General features: G+C 46.0%; 1 protein-coding gene across 2 annotated transcripts in view; it reads left to right on the top strand.

Annotated features, from left to right (window-relative positions):
- The first annotated feature begins 482 nt into the window (after window positions 1-482).
- Window positions 483-22,074, top strand: part of TGFBR2 (transforming growth factor beta receptor 2) — a 92,510-nt gene continuing 70,918 nt past the window's right edge. Inside the window, exon 1 of one of the 2 annotated variants that reach the window (XM_027523708.1) lies at window positions 483-1,171. In XM_027523708.1, coding sequence (XP_027379509.1) covers window positions 1,078-1,171 — 94 coding nt within the window. In that variant the 5' untranslated portion in view covers window positions 483-1,077. Of the gene's footprint in view, window positions 1,172-19,975; window positions 20,169-22,074 lie in introns of those variants that run through there. The other variant, XM_027523707.1, reaches the window with a different exon arrangement.

Below are 22,074 nucleotides of genomic sequence, written 5' to 3'. Positions count from 1 at the left end.
CTCACTCATGTCCCCTTTTGCAGGGAGGCGCTCAGGGTCCTGTCCTATCACAGTGCTGGAAGGCAAACCCTGGCACTTAGCTGACCCCAGGCCACTTTTACTCTCACACTTTCTGCCCTACCTGATACATTCTGAAGGTAACATTTCCCATTACAATGATCACTCTGTGATGGCTTGTATTAATTGCTCACTGAGTCACTCCCAGAAAGAAAGAGGCGATTCCAACTGGGAGGCATCACCCAAGAGCTCATCAGAAATAATGCCTCTTAAGACATGCTGAAGCAGAAGCCGCCTTTTAACACGATTTTCAGGGGCACACTGAAGTTTTCCACCTGCAGTAAGATAAACATTTTACAATGTGACGATGTAGGCAAACACAATTAATTGAAACAAAAGTCTAATGAGGAAATACTACTTTATTGGGGGGAAAACAACTGTGCTAACAACTCCGATTTCAGCATCTACTCTTGCCACTTGAAGTTTGAAAACCCCGCTCTGAGGCACTTAGAAGCAGCCCGAAGAGGGTTGTAGGGAAGTGGGAGGATGCTGGTTGGGGGTGCTCTGGAGAGTGCATATACACCCTGCGTTCAGTGACTTTCTGGAACTTGTGCGCTTATTGCTCAGCAGTCCTCGGAGCGGGGAACGTGGAGGGCAGCGAGGGGCCGCTGAAAGTTTGCCAAAGCCCCGGAGGGGCCGGTCCCGGGGCCGTGATTGGCAGCTGCGAGAGAGGGCGAGGGCCGGGAGCCGAGCTGGGGAGCAGGCTCCGGGCGGCGAGAGGTCCTGCCCAGCTGTTGGCGAGGAGTTTCCTGTTTCCCCCGCGGCGCCCGGGCGAAGTCGTGAGTCACTCGCACGCCGGGCCCGACGACACTCCGCGCGCGCACCCGCCGGCCGGGCCGGCCTCCAGCTCCGCTCCCCTCGGCCACCGGGGCCCCCCGCGCCTCGCCCGCCGCCACCCTGCCCGCGGCCCGCCGCGCCACATCTGGCTGCACCGCTGCTGGGCGCCCGGCGCGGGTCCGGAGGGCGCGGAGGCGCGGCGTACGCGCTCGGGCCGGTCTATGAGGAGCGGCGGGGGCTGCCATGGGCCGGGGGCTGCTCGGGGGCCTGTGGCCGCTGCACGTCGTCCTGTGGACGCGCATCGCCAGCACGATCCCGCCGCACGTTCCCAAGTCGGGTGAGTGGCTCCCCGCCTGGACTTGGCGCCGGGGTCCCCGGGTCCCCTCCGGGCTGCGCTTGACAGTCGGCCTGGGAGGCGGGCCGAAGCCGGGACGTGGCCTGGGTCCCCGTGCCCCGGTGCCTTGTGCTGGGACGGGTGGGCTTTTCTTTCCAAAGGCCAGGAAAGTGGCTTCGGTGGGGGGCGCGCAGGGCGCCCGGTCCCCTTTGTGCGGGCAGGAAGGGCGCTGCGTCCCGGGCCGCCCCCACCCCCGGAAAGGGAAGTTTGAGAAGTTGGTGATCGGTGGAGGCAGGACGCGGCGGGCCTCGGAGTGAGCGGCGGGCACACCTGGTCCGGGCCCGGGGTGGCCCAGCTCCCCAAAAGGGCAGGGTCCCCTATTCTCTGCTCCTTCCCAGGGTCACATGCCCCCGGACCGGCCTCTTGGCCCGGAGTAACTAGCAAAGTTTCGAGGAAGAGAGCGATTGCCAAAGGAAAGTTGTCTGGTTCCACTTGGGGTAGGCATGGATGAGGCCAGAGCGGGGGCTTGTCAGGTGAAAGGCGGAGTGTTTACTGAGTGCCCGCTAGGTGCTGGGTGCCTGAGATGTTGCCCGGAGCAGGACAGCCCCTCCTTCCGGGCTTGAAGGCTCTCTGCAGTGGTTTGGTGGAAACAGAGGGGTTAAAATCTTAAATCCCCCTGCCCACCTGATCTTGATGTCTAGAGGGTTTTGCGAGGAGAAAAATGCAGAAATTGCGCTCTTAAGGATTTGTTATGGAAAGTATCCAATCCCTGAGACCTCGACAGTTAGAAATTTTGCAACTCTTAGCTACAGAACTGAGTATATGCATCTGGGATCTGGTAACAGACCCAGAGTCTTTGGACCTTCGTGGGCCTCAGTCTCCTCATCTGTGAAAGGACGTGGTTAGGTCTGGATCATTTTAGTTCCCTTCATCTTTATCATCTTATGTCTCTCTCCTTCCTTTTGATGACTTGGAGATGCCCTGCGTGGATTAGGGATGAAATGTAGAGGATCGGACAGCCCTCTTCACTCTTGAGGACACGTTCTGTTTACCAAGGGCCAGAGGCAGACCACTTTTGGTTTTGTCTGGAAGAAATATGGAGGAGTTTCTACATAGGACATTCCATAGTACTTGAAGTGGATTGACAACTTTTAAGATTTATGTTTTATGTTGAAGGTGGCATGGAGATGGGAGTTTGTAATAGAATGAGGAAGAAGCAATATTGTAAACAAAAAGATCCTAACACAAATTTGAGTTCTACAGTTTACTAACAGTCCACTGTTTTATTCTTATATTGCAGTACCAGAATGTTTGACTCTCTGATTATACCCCAGACTCTTAAAAAACCAAGTTATATTTTGCTAATATTTTAAATGGCACCCTTAGTTCTCAGTTTACATTAGAAATCATTAAAACTTTTGTTTCAGTTTATGAAAGAAGGAAATTAGTGGGCCCTGATTCTGTTCGGGTTTGTTTACAAGGATCAGATTTATGATTTGCAAATTCCAGACTCAGTAGTTCATGAGTCAGTCTCAGTTCATCTATATACACACTTTTAAACAATTAGCTTAAAAGCCAACTGGCTTTTTATTTGGGCTTTTAAACAGCATTACAAAACCCACAGATTTCATATTTTTATGGAATTAAAGCCACAAAATGGTTTAACCCTTGTAATAGGTATTCATTTGAAGTTACATTTTTGAAGATAGTTAAAGGTCAAAGGTAGCTATAATCAAGATAGGAAACCTAATTCTACTTGTATTTAATTTTCCATGGAAGTCAGTAGTTTTAGGATTTTCCTAACATAATTAGTAACCTGTCGTGACATTTTTCAAAGTATCTTAATGCATAGTAAGGGAAGAAATAAGATTTTTTATAGCCTTCTCTTGGGTTACTTAAAAAAAAATTCCATCTTATGTTTAGGATATTGACAGGTGAGCCAAGGATTTCAGTACACGGACAGACATCACTAAGCTATATACTGAAAGGTATCTGAGTTTTTGTTTTTGACTTAGTAGACTCACTTATCCTAAATGCCTCAAATTAAGTAATTGCTCTTCGGAGGAGAACTTTAAATGTCTGAAAACTCTTCAGATCTGAAAAATATAACTTTTACTTTTCAAATACCTAACAGGATACCCTTGTAGAGGACTCAGTGTTGATGAAAATGTCCGTACAGATACATTTCTTTTCCCAAATCACTGCTGATTTTGTCAGGGTTCTGGAAACCACTAGGCCTAGAATTTGATCTATTTGCTTTTGTCCCCAGAAAGCACGTTTCTTACCTCTAGGTCACTTGCATTAATGGCATCTTATTTTTAAGCAATTACGGTTTTTATAAGATGCGCATCATGTTTTGGATTCCTGGTCTTTTTTTCAGGGTAGCACCCCACCTTGAAACACTGCTGTCTGTAGAACCAGCATCCCTGCTACATGGTCTCCATTTCCATTATCAACACAACTTAAAAAAAAAATTTTAAACCCTGTTTTTCCAATTAAGAATGACACTTCATTGGTGCTGTTGCAGAAAATGTCCATCACCCTTTCTTCCTTCTTAACAGTATTTATAATGTCATTTGGTGCCAGGCAGGTGGCTCAGACCTGGAAACAGCATCTTGAGTAAATAAGACAGGCCTGGTCTTTGCCTCTGTTGAGTCTAAGATACAGGAGTGTGTTGAGACCCAGAGAAGGATATATATTCTAACCCTGGGTCCTAGGAAGCATTATGGACCCTAGACCCCTTTGTCAGAAGCCCACTTTGGTGAGTGTTGAGTGTTTCCTTCCATTCCCTCCACTGTCCCTCTGAACATAGGTTTTTCTTTGATCCATGCTTTTCTATGCCTGCCTTGTTCCAGGCCCTCAGTTGGGTCACCCCACTTTTGTTCAAGCTGCTGTCTGGAACTCCTGCTGCCTTGGATAATTTACGGTCATCTTTTAAGACTTACCTCAAGGGTCATCTTAAGCAAACCTGCTTTCAGTGCCCTGGGTGGAGCGAAAGTTTCCCTCCAGGGGGCAGGCCTCTCTGGTAACAGCAGTAAGGCAGAATTCTCTATGGGACTCTCTCGAAGGCAGTGGGTTTGTCTTACTTGTTTTTCTGACTTCCAGGGTCTCCAGCAACACCTGGTGCATCACTTAGCACCCAGGAGACGCTGCACTGAGCCTCCACGTCATCCGCCGGGAGGCAGGGCAGGCCGGGCGGGCATGTTCACACCCAGGCAGTCACTGTTTATTGGGTGCTTGGTCTGAATGGTCAAATCTTTACTTTTAGTGAGAATAGTTTGGCTCTGATCTTAGTAGGCAATTTTGCTGTTTTATACTGTGTCGTTGGTCCTTTTATTCTGATGATCTATTGGAAAAGCTGCTTTTAACTTCTGACAAACATGGAGGAAAGCTAAACCAGCCTCTTTAGCTGTTCAATTGAATTTTGTGTAGAGCATTCAAAGCCATTGCAAAACTTTTTCCAACTTTCTCCCAAAGATAGTTTCCACTGAATACTAGAAATACAAATCCATTCCCCCCCTCCTTTTTTTTTTTCTAGAAAATTGTCGAAAGGAGACTTTCATTAAAAATGAAGTGCAGAAATCTAAATTTAGCTTTGAAGTTTCTTTTTTCATCAGGGTCTTCTGTTTGGGTTTTTAAGCAGTGAAGCAGAGTCTGTCTAAGGGAAGTGTGGCCCTGGGGCAGCTGCTGTCTGCAGAAGAGCAGTGTCGCTCTTATTTAGGTCTGATGCAAACCACCAAAACACTTTAAAATAGGGTGTGGAGGAAATGTCCTTCCTGGCTGCAGCATGGCATTATTTAGCCAATTTCCACAGAAAAACATAACTCTGTCACCTTGTTGGCTCCTGCCCTTTGGGGCCTTTGGTGTAGCATTCCAGAATAACTCATGATTTTCAGTAGAAGTGATTTAACAGATAGGCATTAGCAGCAGGAACGCTCACCATGTTTCACACTCCTTCTTTCCCTTGTAATATTTTGCTCTGTATGCACTTGTGGCTTCTGACCAAGGTGGGATAACGATGATGGTCCTTCTTGCCTGGCATGTTATGGGGTTTGGGAAGCCAAGCAGGCACACTAGCTCATCTCAAGGACAAGTAAGGAGAAGGGAGAAGTAACATGTGAGAAGCTTCTCTGAGCCAGTGGCCTGACATTCCTATCTAATTTAATCCTCAGAAAAAATGGAGAAGCTAAGTTTCATTATCTTTATTTTATAAATGGGGAAGGTGGAGTCTGTACAAGGCCACTTGAAGTTAGCCTCTGTGTGTGTGTGTGTGTGTGTGTGTGTGTGTGTGCATTTTCTAATCGCGCCTTCCTTGTGTTCTGCTCAGTGTATCTGTGTGAACATGTGTGGAGATGGAAGTTACGGAGTGAGTCAAGTGCTATCATAGGAAAGGGGAATTTACCATCTAATATCCATTCAGTAGATGGGGAAACAGTGGAAACAGTGTCAGACTTTATTTTGGGGGGCTCCAAAATCACTGCAGATGGTAATTGCAGCCATGAAATTAAAAGACGCTTACTCCTTGGAAGGAAAGTTATGACCAACCTAGATAGCATATTCAAAAGCAGAGACATTACTTTGCCAACAAAGGTCCGTCTAGTCAAGGCTATGGTTTTTCCTGTGGTCATGTATGGATGTGAGAGTTGGACTGTGAAGAAGGCTGAGCGCCAAAGAATTGATGCTTTTGAACTGTGGTGCTGGAGAAGACTCTTGAGAGTCCCTTGGGCTGCAAGGAGATCCAACCAGTCCATCCTAAAGGAGATCAGTCCTGGGTGTTCATTGAAAGGACTGATGTTGAAGCTGAAACTCCAGTACTTTGGCCACTTCATGCGAAGAGTTGACTCATTGGAAAAGACTCTGATGCTGGGAGGGATTGGGGGCAGGAGGAGAAGGGGACGACAGAGGATGAGATGGCTGGATGGCATCACTGACTTGATGGACGTGAGTCTGAGTGAACTCCGGGTGTTGGTGATGGACAGGGAGGCCTGGCGTGCTGCGGTTCTTGGGGTCCCAAAGAGTCGAACACAACTGAGCGACTGAACTGAACTGAACTGTTTCATTCAGTGCCTCAGAGACCATGATTTACTTTGCTCCTGTGATCTGCCTCCTTCCTAATTGTCATCTGATTGTCATCATACTACAGAAAATCAGGATAGGGAGAGTCTCTTTGCCCAGGGAAATTCAGCTGTCCCTAATAATAGTGTCCGAGTGGTGGGACAGCCTGCGGTGACCCGTCCCTTGACCACTGACAGTAGTTGGACTTGGGCCGACTGTCTCTCAAGATGTGCTCTGCCAACCCTAGGTTCCAGGCGTGTAGGACCAGCATCTGTGTACAGACCTCCAACAGCTGCTGGAATGGGTGGAAAGAGTAGGATTTTTCCAGGATCACAAAGGGGGATGACTTGATTTTTGGTGTCTCACTCATTGGGAAACTTATAGGCGGCTAATATTCTTTGCCTCCCAAAAGGATCTCTCTTTTACTTGCCGTAATCAGCATTTTCAGTCTTGGCGCTCAACTGCCTCCTTGCCTGTGGTCAACTTAGGATTTCCTGCTTAGCCTCTTCAGGGTTCCTAGGTCTGTTCTCAGGGCTGAAGCTATAGATCATTAGAATGGACTTATCTTGGGGCAAGTGTGTGGGCTGGTGAGATTGTGTCTGGGGAAGGTTGCCTGCCCTTTATTTTATACAGCTCTTTTTAAAATTTATTTGTGCTCTTTTTTGATAAGATATTTGCCCCTCACCAAGTTTTTCTGCTTAGTTAAAATATAGGCCTAGTATACAGGCAACAGGAGCCTCTGCCCTGGGATTTAAAGGGCACTGCTTTTATTCTTCTCTGGTCAGGCCCCTGTCCATGGGATGAGGAAACCCCTGGCCCTGTGAGTCCAAAGTCTCCCATTTTATTTTTTAAAAATATTCATGTATTTAGTTGGCTGCCTTGAGTCTTAGTTGATGCACGCAGGATCTTTGTTGCATCACGTGGGAGTTTCCATTGCAGCGCGCAGCCTCCCTAACTGTGGCCCATGGGCTCAGTAGCTGTGGCGTGTGGGCTTTGTTGCTGCATGTCATGTGGAATCCTAGTTCCCTGATCAGGAATTGAACCCGCGTCCCCTGCATTGCAAGTTGGATTCTTAACCACTGGACTACCAGGGAAGTCCTCAAAGTCTCCCCTTTGTAGATCAGTTTCAGGTGCCTGGCAACCCAGAATATGCTGCTCGGATGGCTGTGGACCAGCTTGTACAGCTCGTGTGGATCTCTGGCCCATCTTCCTGTGGACCTTTGTAGCCACTGGTCTGTGGGCCTGAGAGGTGGCGAAGGCACAGCTGTGTATATATGGGATGTAGGGGGTGTGAACGTTAAAACTGGGGAGTTGACATGTCACAAGGTCTCTCTTGGTGCCTGATGGAGCAGCCAGTGGAAAGAGGAAGGTAGATCGTTGGCCAGGTCTGGGACGGTGTTTTCCCATTTCCTGGGCTGGATTCTGAGCAGGTCAAAAGTTTGAGAGTTGAACTTGGCCTTTTCTAAGACATTATCAAGGTGCATTTGTCAGCTGAGGCAGAAGGATCAAACCTGTTTTGCTGAACAGTTGGTTAGTGTGATCTGTAACTTTCAGTATTCTGACCTGTGATCTGTGGGCCACCATTAGTATGCTGCTGCCCTGGGTGTTCCGATGCCGGGGGTGGATCTGTACAAACCACATGCCTTTGCTGAGGTGTTAGGTATAAAATTAGTTGTTGTGGATTGTATCATATTTTCCCTGGAGTAAAGAGATTGCTCCTTAATGAAAAGGCTAAGAGTTTGGCAGTAATCATAGTATTGTATCTCCTTGAGGAAATTCAGTTTTTCATGGCTTGTCTTTTCGTGCAGGAAACTTAAGCTTTATTCATTTTACTTGTTCTAGCCAGGATTTCACTTACACAGCTTCTTTAAGATTTCCCAGTGTCTTGCTGGCGTTTCCTCTTGGACTTGGGAACATGAGGCACGGTGCAGCTTATCTGGATGTTTTCTTCTCCTATTGTAAATATTTTATTTGAGAGAGCTGTGGTCTTCTCAAGCCTTTTTAAGGAAACAGGAATATCAGTACAGTATAAAGAAATAAAAAGCCCTTAGGATACCGTACAAGGTATTTTTGTCAAAACTGTGCATTTTTGGGAACTGGTAGCTTCGCAGAATCAACATGAGTGTCTTTGAAGGAAAATAGGGAGTCAGGTGTGTGTTATCAACATTTTCCACTTGTTCTGTTAAAGGTGTAAATTGTGGTGGAGGATGCATTAGCTGTGGCAGGAAGTTCACTCCGCTGCTTTGTGGATGACTGCTGGTGGTCCTGAACTCTGCAGAACTTTGCTAAGGTAGCTTACAGTGGCTCAAGCCCCCGCAGTGGTGTTTCGTCTTGAGGAAGCTTCATGTGAGAGACTTTATGGGCAGGTTTCCTGATAACGTTATGATTTTAGTGACACTCATTGGACCACATTGAGCACTTACTGTGTATTATTTAACCTCCAGGCAGGTAAACTTTATAATGCTCGTAGTAAGTCTTCTAGAGATCAGGGAAATTAACTAAGGCCACTCAGCTAGCAAATGGTTAGACTGGGGTTGAACCCAAGATGGTCTGATTTGGGTACTTAGACCCTAAGTGTTATGCTGTACTGAACAGGCCACCTCAATTGATACACACCACTCCTCCTTTATAGCCTGGGTGCTGGAGTTCAGAGAAATAATGGTGATAGCCAACATTTTTCTAATGCTTTGGCCTTCTTTATATGTTATCCCATTTAATTTCTTTAAATAAAAGAATGTTTAATCCATACACCAGGTAGTCAGACATTAGGCCTATCTTGTGACCTTAATGAGAAAATGAAATATACACATCAGATGAAATAGCCCTGGCTGAATCATGGCCATCAAGGAGTTTAGGTATTCTGAACAAAACAGACACTTTATTTGGAAGGACTGGGGAAATTCAAGGATGAATTCAAGGATGTATAAGTAGGTGCAGGATATATATGGTGTGCCAAGGTGGTTTTACCATGATGTGGATAGAACTTAACCTCAAGGCTTCTCCCTGGTACAGGCCTGCCTTCTTGCTCTAGGAGGGACCCTGGCAATACAGTTAACAAGTGTCATCTAGGTAAAGAATATTTAAGACATCTTGCAATGCCCTGAAAATTACATCTCATCTGTAGAAGAAACTTGATATAGAGGCTTTCCCAAATTTAGAGGCATCTCAAAACATTCATATGATACTAATTACATGAGTTAATTATGAAGCCAAAATATACTTACAAGTTATTCAAGAATAAATTAAAAAATTCTAGGGGCTTCCCCAGTAGTTCAGTGGTTAAGACTCCATACTTCTGCTGCAGGGGATGCAAGTTCAATCCTGTTGGTGAACTAAGATCCCGCATGCCACACAGTGCATCCAGAAAGAAGGGGAAAAGAAGAATAAATTACAAATTGTGGTTATCAATTCTAGAGGAAGTATCGAGTTATTTTAAATTTTCTCTAACGAGATATTGCAAAATACCATTGGAAGAGATGATTAAAGACAATGCAACCAAAAACTGTAGTAGCATGTATCTGAGAGGTGTATCAAGCAGTTAATTTGTTTTCTTTTAAATTTTATATCTGTGGTATCTGCAGCTTCTTAAAATTTGGAATTTGTAAGATGCCACTCTAAATTCTAAATACTCACTTTCATACCTAAATTTCTGTTCTTAGTTTTATATTCTTTTTCCTAAGGAGTGCCCTTAAAATTGATAAACTTCAGCTTCCAGAAGACCTGACTCTGTGCCTAACGGTAGGGTTTGCTTGTTGACTTAGAAAATAAATTAAAAATTTTCCCCACCCCCAATCCCATATAAATACTCTGAAGTCTGCACTGTTACATTACCAGACCAAAACTTTTTTTCCCTAACATCTTCATCATTTTGCTAGTTTAGAGGCCCCATGCCAAGGAGAAAAAGAAGTTGTAAGTATGTAATTATCACAGAACCTTAATCTTGAATGATCTAAGCCTGCTTTGACCCATGGTTTTGAGATTAAGTCTCTGCCTAGGAGACCGCTGATAAAGATTCAACCCCATCATACTGGCCGTCAAGGTGTCTCGGGGCCTGGTTACCTTCTTTGGGCTCCCTGGATCTCATTTTTCTTCTATGTATAGTGACAAGAATTGAACTGGATAAGATTTGCAGCTTTTTCTGTCCTGAAAAAGCTGGGTGTTAGTAAAGGAAATCATCCATGTTGACTTAGAAAACATAATCATTAACTAATCAAAATAGAAAACTATTGAAAGTCATCCCAGATTGGAATAGACGAATAACACAGACATCCAGTCGGAGTTTGTTGGGAGTGGATGCTGTTAAAGAAAGAAGCAAGCCCCGGTTATTTTGGAAATCTCCTAGTGCAAGTGCCTGTGGAGACTTCCTCAGCAAAGAGCACGTTTCCTGCAGCTCCCGCTGTCTCCTCCTGGCCGAAGAAAGGCGGCCTGGGTTTGGGTGGGAGCGCCATTTCCCTCTGCTTAATTACAGTGTTGACATCCTCCCCTTCCTCTGAGTTGGTGAGAAGGTCTGTGAATAGTTTTCCTAAGGTAGAGAGTTAGGAAATGCTTCTCTACGTCTAGGAAAAGAGAACCCTGAAGGAGCATCTGTCTTTTGGGGGAAACGAATGGAAACTTGTCTGAATATAGCTAGTCTTGTCTTGCCTTTCAAAAATTTCTCCAAACATTCTCAGAAAGGCCAGAATTTGCTTCATCCGGGCAGTTTTCAGATGCTCTTTTTGGCAGGGGCGTAGCTCCGAGTTCCATAATTGCATTTCTGTATAGTCAGCAGCGGAGGAATCTTCTGACTGTTGCTTTGGATGACGGTCTTGTTATCACAGCTTACATTTATGTTTTAGTCTCTCAAACCCATAATATTGAGCAAAAAAAGAAAGACCATATGATAGAATTTGCTTTCAAATATGTGAAAAGGCAAAAACAAAACAAAACACCCAATAGCAACATTTTGTATTCACTGTTCTGCAATCCCTTGAAGTTCGTTGTTTTAAAATAGTCTCTAGCCCTCTGAACCCAGCCTGGGCACGCTCCTATCCTAGCTTCTCTCGTGGCCGCTTACTCGCTCTAACGCGCAGCGGGCCAGCCAGCCTTCCCGTCTGTTGCCCTCTTCTGTTGTCCGTCCCCTCCCCCTGCAGCCCTGCTAGCTCTCCTTCCTCACTCTCCAGGAGCCTCATTTCTCTTTCCACATCCACCTTTCATGACCTGTAGTGTGCCATGAGGCCAAATTCTTGAGGTCAAAAACGATGCCTTTCTATCGTCCCCTGCTAACAGCAACGAAAGATGCTCCAGTACTTTGCTACCCAAAGGGCGGTCGGGCTGCCAGCAGAATCTGCATCACTGAGGGCTTATGGAAAATGCGGAATATTCGACCCCTACCCAGACCTACTGCCTCAAATCTGATTTCTGCATTTTAACGAGATCTCTGGGTGTTTCATGTATGTGTACATTAAAGTGTGAGAAGCACTGCTGTGATGTTATGGAAACCTTTCCCCAGGAGTATCAAGTGATCTGCAGAGATTTCAGTATGTCAGATCAGACTTTTTTCTGTCACTGGGGAAAATAAGGAAGAATTCAAGGAAGGGTAGCTGCCCATTTTATGGGGGTACTTTGACTCGTCCTTAGCTACAGGGCCCGTTTTAACCGAGGGTAAGTAATGCTCTAAGGCTAGCAGGAAAGAAAATTGCTGAAAGCAAGTCAGTTAATTGAGGTCTTAACCCATGTCTTTTGGGCTTCCCTGGTGGCTCAGCTGGTAAGGAATCTGCATGCAACGCAGGAGACCTGGGTTCGATCCCTGGGTTGCGAAGATCCTCTGGAGGAGGTAACGGCTACCCACTCCAGTATTCTGGCCTGGAGAATTGCATGGACTGTGTAGTCCATGGGGTCACAAAGAGTCAGACACGACTGAGCAACTTTCACTTTCACTTTACCCAGAGCATCCTTCATGCCTGTTTCCTCCACTGACTGTCCCAAGACCACCAAGTATAGCTCCTAGGGATCCTTTTCTCTGCTAAACTCAGCATTCATCATGTTTACTCTTTAGGCATTTAATCACAGAACACCTTGACATTTGTAGGCCATAATTAAGTCAGCAGCTATTATACGCTGGCGTGTCTTAAAATGTGTTGCAATCCCTTGTATATAAAGTATGTTTCCAATAAATTAATGAATTAATGTCTGGTTTTTCAGGAAGTGGTTCTACTTTTCAATATGGAAAAAAAATCTATTGTCTTGAGAAATGTTTTTGGTCAATGCTCAGGGAGGATTCCATTTTTCTTGAATCCCTCAACATTGATTTTAGACTGTTCTGAGAGCCCTATGACTGGCTTCTTCATTGATGAGCTTCTGTATTTTACTCAACAGAAGGCAATGTTTGTACCTCAGCTGCTTTTATCTTCCAATAGTTGTGGCTCCCTGTCAGTAGAAACAACTCGTTCTCATAACAACTTTTTGATTTTTCCAAATAATTTTATTTTCTGACCTTTTTTTTTCTTTTGACATCTTACTTGGCAAAAACAAACAAAACGTAGAAAAAACTTTCCATTGCAGCCTTGGCTCATGTTGCTTCTTTCCCATCAGATCTCAACTTATTTATCAGAGTAACTTTCAAATAGAGTCTCGTATAGTGTGTGTGTACACACACTCGTCACATCCAGCTCTTTGTGGCCCCATGGACTGTAGCCCGCCAGGCTCATCTGTCCATCCCAGGCAAGAACACTGCAGTGGGTTGCCACTTCCTACTCCGGAGGATCTTCCTGACCCAGGGATCCTGCATTGGTAGGCAGGTTCTTTACCACTGGTGCCACCTGAGAAGCCTCTGACTCTCTTAATTAATTAATCAGACACTATTTACAACAATTACCTAGTTACAAGAAATGCATTTTTGCTCTTAAATTATGCTACCATAGTGCAAGACTGAGCTCCTGTTTTCTGTCATCTGTAAGGCTCTCCTCATTGGTTTCCGCCCATGGACACCTCTCGTCTCTCCAGCACACAGTATGTATCCCATCAGTTAACTCTGCCCCGCAACTGTCATGTTGACAGGTGACCTGCTGGGAAGCCTTCCGTGGATCCTCTCCATGGGTCCGGGGTGACTGCAAGGTCCTTGCTTCCTTCCTGAGGTCTGGGTGCATCCCTGGTCTAGGGCGCACAGACAGGACCCGGCATCAGCTGGACGACCACAGGCCTGGATGGGACCAGCCTCTCCCTCAGCCCCGTTCTGCCCTCTTGCATCCTTAGGCCCTGATTTCACTCAGCTTCTCTAGCCCGTGACTGTTCTGCTCTGCAGTTTTCCCGTTCTCTCCTCATACCCAACGACACCTCTGTTCCTTTGAAACAATGCCTGGCCAAACCCCACTTCTCCTGTCGCATCTGCAGTCAGATTTGTCCTGTTTTTCCCTTCACAGTCTCTCCGTCAGGCCTCACGTCCTCTTGGGCAGCCCTGGAGGGAAGCTCCCTGTGGTTAGATGTGTGTGTGTTTTAAATCTCATCCTAGAAGGAAAACCCTTTGAGGGAGAGCCATCTGTCTGATTTTCCCCTGGTGCTCAGCATGCATCGTCACTGAAAAGATTGTTGGGTTTGAAATTCATTACTTCTAAAGGCCAGGGATGCTGCTTATAAATCTGACATGGCGGGTGGGGGGTTGACAAGATTTTGTTTTTTGCTCCCCCAGGGAGGCCTTCAGGGCTGGTTATTTATAGCCACCTTGCGGGTATGTGAGAGAGCCACGGGCTTGTGGGAAATCGCGCGCGTCCTGACTTGTGTAAGTGGCTCTTTACAGTGGAGGTTTCCTGTGTGTTCAGCCTGTAGTCTCTGTGAATCTGGGGGAGCTGCACTCTGTGGGTGGGAGGGCTGTTGTTTTTCCACCCATCACAGCCGCCTTTGATTCATTTATCTTCTTGTGTGCATCTTTTGTCAAGGGCCCGATGTGCTATGACTACAGAGGCCAGAAAAAGTCAAAGTAAATCATACCATCTGACGACTTAGGACAGTTGTTTTTTTTTTTCGCCAGTTCTGCCTTTCATTTTCTGACTCATAGCTTATTTCCTGTGTTGGGATGGTTGGAGAAGGGGCTGTTGAATGCTGGGCTAGTGGGGTGGTGGAGAGCTGCTGAAGACATCATCCTACCTGCCCAATGGAAAACATCCCGTCTGCAAGGGACTCCTGTTGGCACATTTGGAAAAGTCCTGTGGAAATAGCTCACGGGTAGGAGACAGGTAGAAAGGCTGCCTTAGGTGGGCACTTAATGGGGGTGGGTCTCCAGAGAAGGCCTGAAAGGTCTCAGCCCTGCCATCACCGTGGTCTCCACAGCCCCTGTGTCAGTGCTCCGTTGCTGGGGTGCCTCCTGGGCCAGCACAACTTCCAGACACTTCTCCCCTCCTTTCCAGCTGAGTCCTCACCCCTCAGCCCTCCTCTGTGGACATTCTGGAGTAGACTTCATAAAATAATATGGACATGGACTAGCAAGCCAGCCCTGCCTGCTCTATTGGTGGGGGGAAAGGAGGTGAAATAAGGAATTTGCGTCTTAATATTTCTGTGGCACTTACTAGACAGAGAATGCTTTTAATCTGATGTGCCGTTGGTGAGCTTTCGAAACTGATGAAAACACGAATATTCCAAAATGTGGGGATGTTTGTGGCAATTTTAGACTCACTTCTGTTTATTCAACACTTTGCAAAGCAGTTTGTCAAAATCAGAATGTGTCCCATTTCCAGTTTTGAATTAGAGGCCTCTTGTGTCCTCAGGGCCCAGTACGGAATCTGGTTTCCTAATAGTTCAGTGGTTACTTCTTGAGTGAGTGTTAGAACTCCAATGAACTTGAACCTCGAAGCCCCTCTGCTCTAAGCCTATTGGCTTTGCTTCTCAAGGGATCCCTTCTTTTATGTAAAAACAATGGACTAAATGTTAGTTGTCTGTGTCACTGACGTTCTGCCAGTCAAAGCAGTTTTGTTCTTCTCTGTATGTCTTTATTTATACATCTTGCTTTAAGTTCTGGAAAAGGAAGCCTCAAACAATTCCTGACCTCTGATACAATGGACTATTTTCCTGATGACCCGTACTCTAAAATAATTTATATTCCTGAAAGTTTTTGGAGGAAGCCCCTGAAAAATCTTGGCAAAGTCGAATTAATTGGTCCCGAGTCGCTTTTCTTAAATCATCTTCCAGGTTACACAGGCCGCCCATGGAAACTGCGGCCCTCGTGCTCTCTCAGCTGCAGTGTCTTGAAGCTATAAGAGAAGCACGAGGCTACGGGGAACTGAGGATTGTGCTGGTTGACAGCAGTCACAGAAACCTCAGGACACTATGGGCTCCTTTGCCTTTTATCAGCAGCGAGCAGGGCTGCAGGGGAAGGACCTGATTTCAGTGAGCGTTTCTGCCCACCGCCCTCTGTGTGCATATCTCTTGGGAACGTATACAATGTCTTTCATTGTTAAAATAGCTGTTAAATGAAAGTTTAAAGCTCAGCAAATGTTGTACAAATAGTCCTTTGCTTACTTGTCCAGGCAGATGGAAAACCAGTGCCAGGGAGACAGAAAAGAGAAGTGATTTGAATAACTTGAAGGAAATGGCAACCCACTCCAGTATTCTTGCCTGGATAATTCTGTGGACAGAGGAGCCTGGCAGGCTACAGCCTGTGGGGCCACAGAGAGTCGGATAGGACTGAGCACGCATGTACACGCACTACCATTGAGACGAACTGGGGAGAGAAGACCAGTGGAAAAAATCTCGTCAGCTAACTTTGAAGAAAACGTATAGATCGTGTCTGATTATAACGGTGTTTTAATCATCCCATATGTTCACAGAATACTTCGGTATCTGTAAAACACTTTCCTTTGCCCATCACATGTAACCTTGGAGACAACCCTCCGAGATGGGTCTACTTATCCCATTTCACAGACACGGAAACGAAGGCCTAGAAAGATGAAACCCCCAGAGGCATCGTAAAGTATCGTTTGTCTTTCACCATTTTTAGTCATTATATTCCCTCGCTGCTTCATTTATAATTAAATATAAGAGCAGAACCCTGGTCCCGTCGTGTTTTTCTGCTTCTATAACTGAATTGTAGAAAAGCGAATGGGAGGGTGGGTGTCAGAGGCCTCGTGTTTCTGCCTTAAACCTGAGAAGCCGGCTTTAGGAGTGGAGCATTCCCTCCTGCCAGACGTTTTTCTGAGGGTTTTGTCCACCAGTCTTACTGGAGTTCAGACTGTGTTGTGAGTCATTTTTCTGTTTCCCCTTTTCTTGTGGGGACAGTTTCTCTTTTTAACACCATGTGGTCTAGAGTTATGTCACCATTGTCTCGAGACAGATGTTGCCATTTAGAAGAGCCCGTGGCCATTGCCCTAGTCCTATAGGTCTGCCTTACCTTGAGCTTCAAGGTACATGACGTGGTCAGGAACGTGAGGGTCTTTATGTGGGAAGGCCCCGAGATCAGGGACTTCTGGGATCCCTTCGAAGATCTTCTTAAAGACAGATGTCTGGAAAAGATGGAGGGAAAAACACAGTTGTTTGGGCTGGCAGAAATGAGTAACATTAGACCTCTAGTGTTTAGTCACATTGCTTTGATAGGAAAGAAATCATACCTTGAGGAGTTGTGAAGACTGCACCTGTGATTATGACATCTTGAAAGGATTTGGTAAGAAATGGCCTCATTGGCAGAAGCCTCATTCAGGCTGCCAGCGCACAAGGATAGTTAAGAGAGTTCATAAAAAGAGAAGTTGGGTTGTGCTGTTGCTTTACTATATTTCGGTTAAGGAAATGCATAGAAGCAGCCCCATCTGTCCCACGGACCACTTTCTCTCCCAGCAGGTCCATCAGGAGGATTTCCCATACCAGGATCCCAGATGAGTCTGATCCTCCTCAGTGGATGTTTCCTAGAACAGATGAGCTTCTTTACATAATGACTGGGTTCATGAATTTGTATCATAATTGGAGAGACTCTCCCAACTATAATAAATTTCAGTGTTATCTTTATACACTTTCTTCTGTAAAGGGACTTGTAGTAAATCCTCTGGAATAATGCCTTTTATATAATCCTTTAAAATGTATCATTTTACATACTGACTCCTGTTAAGGCAAATGTAATAAGGAAAATACATTTTGAACATTTTAGAAATGGTCCTTTTTTGGATCTGTCATATAGATGGTGCTCAATATATGTTTGTTTAAATAGAAACATGTGCTCAATATGTGTTTGCTTAAATAGAAAAAAGAAAAATTTCATGAAGACTAGAAACAGAAATTACATTGCTGGGACATACTGACTTAAAACTTACCTTTTTTTTTTTTTGTATTTTATCTACTTAAGTATGTGATTTTTCTGAAGGAAGAGTTTATCTACAACTGTTACCTCTGATCTACGGAACTGTGTGTCCTGTTAACTTCTTTGCTAGTTTCTCTAAAGGGAGATATGCTTTCTCACGTTCGTCTCCTTGAACTCACTATTCGTTTTCCCTTATGGGGGTCAAAACACTTGAGAAATTCAGCTTTCTCAGGAAGCCTGCTCCTCAGACTTTTCAAACAGACCTTCCTTTAGGCCTATTGTCCTCTCCATGATTGGCAGAGGATTTCCACCCTTTAAATGATAGGAACTTGTGAAATCTGCACTTAAAAATTAATCTAAAAATGATCTTCCTGGAAGGAATTCATACAATAGCAAATAAGTGCCTTGAGGCCGTTATGTTTATGATCCCTGCTTCATCCTAAAACGATTTCTTGAATCACGTATGAAGATTGCTTAGGTTGAACTTGACCCTGCCTGTGTAAACATTTATAATAAGGTTCAGTCTGAATGCAGTCTGTGGTTTTCCTGACAGCAGGCCAATGGCTGGTGGGCCTGGCCGCCCATGTCCAGGGGCACCATACCCCTGTCCTTACACCTTAAGTTTGTCCCTGCTGAGGTCTTCATTCTGTATAGCATAAATCCTCCCTGAACAGTATTTAAATTCCGGCTGCACGTTAGAATTATCTAAGGAGTTTTAGATGCCTGAACCAAACCCCCCAAAGTTTGACTTCTTTGCCCTGGGGTTAGGCCCTGGCATCAGTATTGTTTTGAAAGATCCCCAGATGATTCTCATGGGGAACCCAGAGTGAGAAACACGTGTTTAGCCTTACCCAGCTGGGCTGCAAATGGAGAATTTGACCAAGGGATTTACTTGGTCTCCCAGCAAAGAAGTACCATTTTTTAGGTTCAAAATCTCACATTTTCTGACTTTAAATCCAGTGTAACCGATAAGAGCAAAGTTTTATTATAGAGCTGAAGGAGGACCCGAGTCCCTTTACTTTTGGAAACTTATCTGCAGAGTGGGGTAAATATAGGCCCATGTCACCATAAAGGTGGTGAAAAGTCAAGGCCAAAGGAGGCAGAACACTGTGGATTGGGGTGGAGATCGATGACTTCCAAAGGAGGAAATGGTTGACCAGGCACCACCATCCCCTTGTCAGCCAGGGTCAGACTTGTGAGCTTGCTTCAAGGAAACGGCCAGCTGGGAAGACGCCTGCCTGTGATGTATGCCCGCCAACCACACCGAGGTCGTTTTCCAGCTCCCTGACCGTAGCCAAGGCGGGCCTCAGCCTGCTGTGGGCACCAGGCCTCCTGGGAGAAGTCGTTCTCCTGGTCCCAGTCACCCTCCGAGCTGCTGGCAGGGGCACTGAACTTTCTGTGGGGCCAGGGCAGGCTTCCTAGGTGGTGATCCCTTGGCACAGCCAGGAGGCCTTGGGGGAAGGTAGAAAGGCCTGGGGTAAGAAAAGCAGAATAAATTAACATATCAAAGGGTTTCTGATAAGGGGTTTTTGAGCAGGAAGTTAATCAGATTATGAGGGCCTTCATGCCAGGCCAGGTCCTTTAGGCTTAATTGTTTTTGTTGTTTAATCACTCAGGTTGGACTCTTTTGAGACCTTGTGGACTGTAGCCTGCAAAGCTCCTCTGTCCATGAGATTTGCTAGGCAAGAATACACTGAGTGGGTTGCTGCTACTGCTAAGTCGCTTCAGTCGTGTCTGACTCTGTGCGACCCCATAGACGGCAGCCCACCAGGCTTCCCCGTCCCTGGGATTCTCCAGGCAAGACCACTGGAGTGGGTTGCCATTGCCTTCTCCAAAATTGGGAGAATGGGTTTCAATGCTCACAGTACTGAAAATCTGTTCCCCAGCCCTAACTCTTCCTAATACATATATATATATATATATATATATAAAATTAAATTTCTGGTGAAAAAACTAAAGTAGGAGTCAAGAAGCTTTGGATTTCAATCCTGTCTTCATCAATGCTTTGCTATTGTAGCCTTAGGTAATTTACAGGAAACTCTGCAAGCTTGTTACGTCAGCTACATCATACAGGTATGAGAATGAAAGAGACAATGTCTGAGAAGAGCTTACAATTCCTTTTAAACTAGCTGGCTTAATATAAGGATTCACAAGATAGAAGAAGCAAACAAAAAAACATTATTAAACATCTCCATCATCATCAATTATCATTCCAGCCCCACCTCCCTCCCTAACTGCACTTCCTCAGTCTGAAGTATTAGATTCCAGAACACAACAGAGGTATTTGCTCTTAAAGTGCAGGTCTATGCATTCCTGCCATGCCTAGCACCTACTCCGAGAGTATGCGGAGTGTTCCTTGGTGATGAGGCAAGCCTAGAAAGAACATCCCACTTCTTGCCCCGGGGGATCCTCAAGATTCCACGGAAAACAATCCCTTCCCTTCTAGGTGGGTATATTTCTCATGAAACACTGGATTTGTCCTGTCTTCTCCAGACTGTCAAGCAGCCGAGTACAAGATGCAGGACTTGGGCATGTATTCCTGGATGAGAAAACAACGTGGGAAGGAAAAGAACCACCACTGCTCAATTAATGCCCTAGATCACGAGGCTGCTCCCACTCAAATCAGGCGGCAGCACCTCTGCAGTCATGAGAAAGAAACCCGGAGGGAGTCACCAAGGTTGCCCAGCTCAGCCGGTGAGACGCTGGAGGGGCGAGACGCAGAGATGGGAAAGGCGGAAGCTCCTCCACGGCTAGGGCCTTGGTAGGACCAGCATGGGTTTCTGGACAACCCTGACTTCCCTTCCTGCAGGGGATGACTCGCGGCCCAGACTTCACCCCCATGCCCGCCCCACTGGTTTTAGAAACAGACACCTCGGACACTGGCTGACATCCCACCACAGCTCAAGGAGGCTTTAGAGGATGCGATTCAGGGACTTATTTCTAATGGTATTGCTAGGAGCCCTAAGGAGGTCTCGCGGTCCCCAGGAAGGCAAAGAGGAGATACCCAGGGTCTGGGGCTCTATGCACCAGCCTCTCTTGAACCAGAGCAGTCCTACCCTTACACTTTATATACTGGATTCCACAGAAGAGCTCAGTGAGGAAAAAAAAAAAAAAGGGCATATTGCTTAAATAAACTCTCTAGGTCAACTTCCTCATTATACAGAGAAGACAGAGGCCTGCAACAGCTAACCAACTTTACCAGAACCAGCTTCCCCAAACAGGGCTTATTCCTCTCCCCTGGAATTGCCCACTGCCCATCACAAAAGGAGACCCAGCGAAGCCAGGTGGGGTCCAGGCCAGTGACCTTAAATGCAGGGTCTATTACCTAACCGGGACCAGGAGGTTCCTTTAGCGGGCCCCCGACTTCCCAAACAGAAGAATACACTGAGTGGGTTACCATGCCCTTTTCCAGGGGATCTTCCCTACCAGGGATCAAACCTATATAGGCAATTGGATTCTTTTACTGCTGAGCCACTGGGGAAACCCTTTGGCCTAATTGGTGACTGGCAGATTATAAGTAGGGGCATGTCGTCCTCAAACCATTGCAAGACCAGGAGGGCGTGGTGTTCAGGTAGTGGGCTCCTCTCTTCCTTTCCTGTCACGCGTGTGCGATGAGCAGAAGGCAGGGAGCCCATCACAACCTCCCTGCATGTCAAGTTAGCTCCTGGACCCTTGTTTCTGATCCCATGGTGAAATATATGTCTTATGGTTTTACATACATATTTTTTAATTTAATTGAAGTATAGTTGTTCTACATTTTGTGTTAATTTCTGCTGCACAACAGAATGATTCAGTTATACACACACACACACACACACATATATATTCTTTTTCATTAAAGGTTTATCACAGGATAGTGGCCCTGAGCTAGGTGGCGCTAGTGGTAAAGAACCCGCCTGCCAAAGCAGGAAACATAAGAGATGCGGGTTTGATTCCTGGGTCGGAAAGATCCCCTGGAGGAGTGCATGGCAATCCGCTCCAGTATTCTTGCCTGGAGAATCCCATGGACAGAGGAGCCTCCCGAGCCACAGTCCATAGGGTCAGAAAGAGTGGGACAGGACTGAAGCGACTTAGCACGCACGCACATGCTGTAGGGCCTTGCTGTTTACCATCCTCTATATACTAGTTTGCCTCTGCTCATCACAGACTCCCAATCCTTCCCCCCCCAAACACTTCATAATTTTTTAAAACAGTATTTTCTTCATGACACCTCCAAAGATATATAGGGAAGCTCTTAAGAGGCCCAGAGCCTTTAGTATCCCCACTTACCCTTGGTGGCTCAGGCTGTAAAGAATCCGCCTGCAATGCGGGAGACTTGGTTTCATTCTCTGGGTCTGGAAGGTACCCTGGAGAAGGGAATGGCAACCATCCAGTATTCTTGCCTGGGAAATCCCATGGACAGAGGAGCCTGGCGGGCTACAGTCCATGGGGTCACAGAGAGTTAGACACAACTGAGTGACTAACACTTACCTTGAGGTTCCACATAGACCTCACATCCCTCACAGCCTGCTGACTCCTCTGAAATACAGTGTGAAAAAAACAAGGGCACAGATTCATTCATTCCAAGGGAACACTTTCTTTTACCAGGCCTCACTCATAT

This window comes from Bos indicus x Bos taurus, chromosome 22 (genome assembly GCF_003369695.1).
Source record: "Bos indicus x Bos taurus breed Angus x Brahman F1 hybrid chromosome 22, Bos_hybrid_MaternalHap_v2.0, whole genome shotgun sequence".
Classification (NCBI taxonomy): Eukaryota; Metazoa; Chordata; class Mammalia; order Artiodactyla; family Bovidae; genus Bos; species Bos indicus x Bos taurus.
This window is presented reverse-complemented; position numbering and strand designations above follow the sequence as displayed.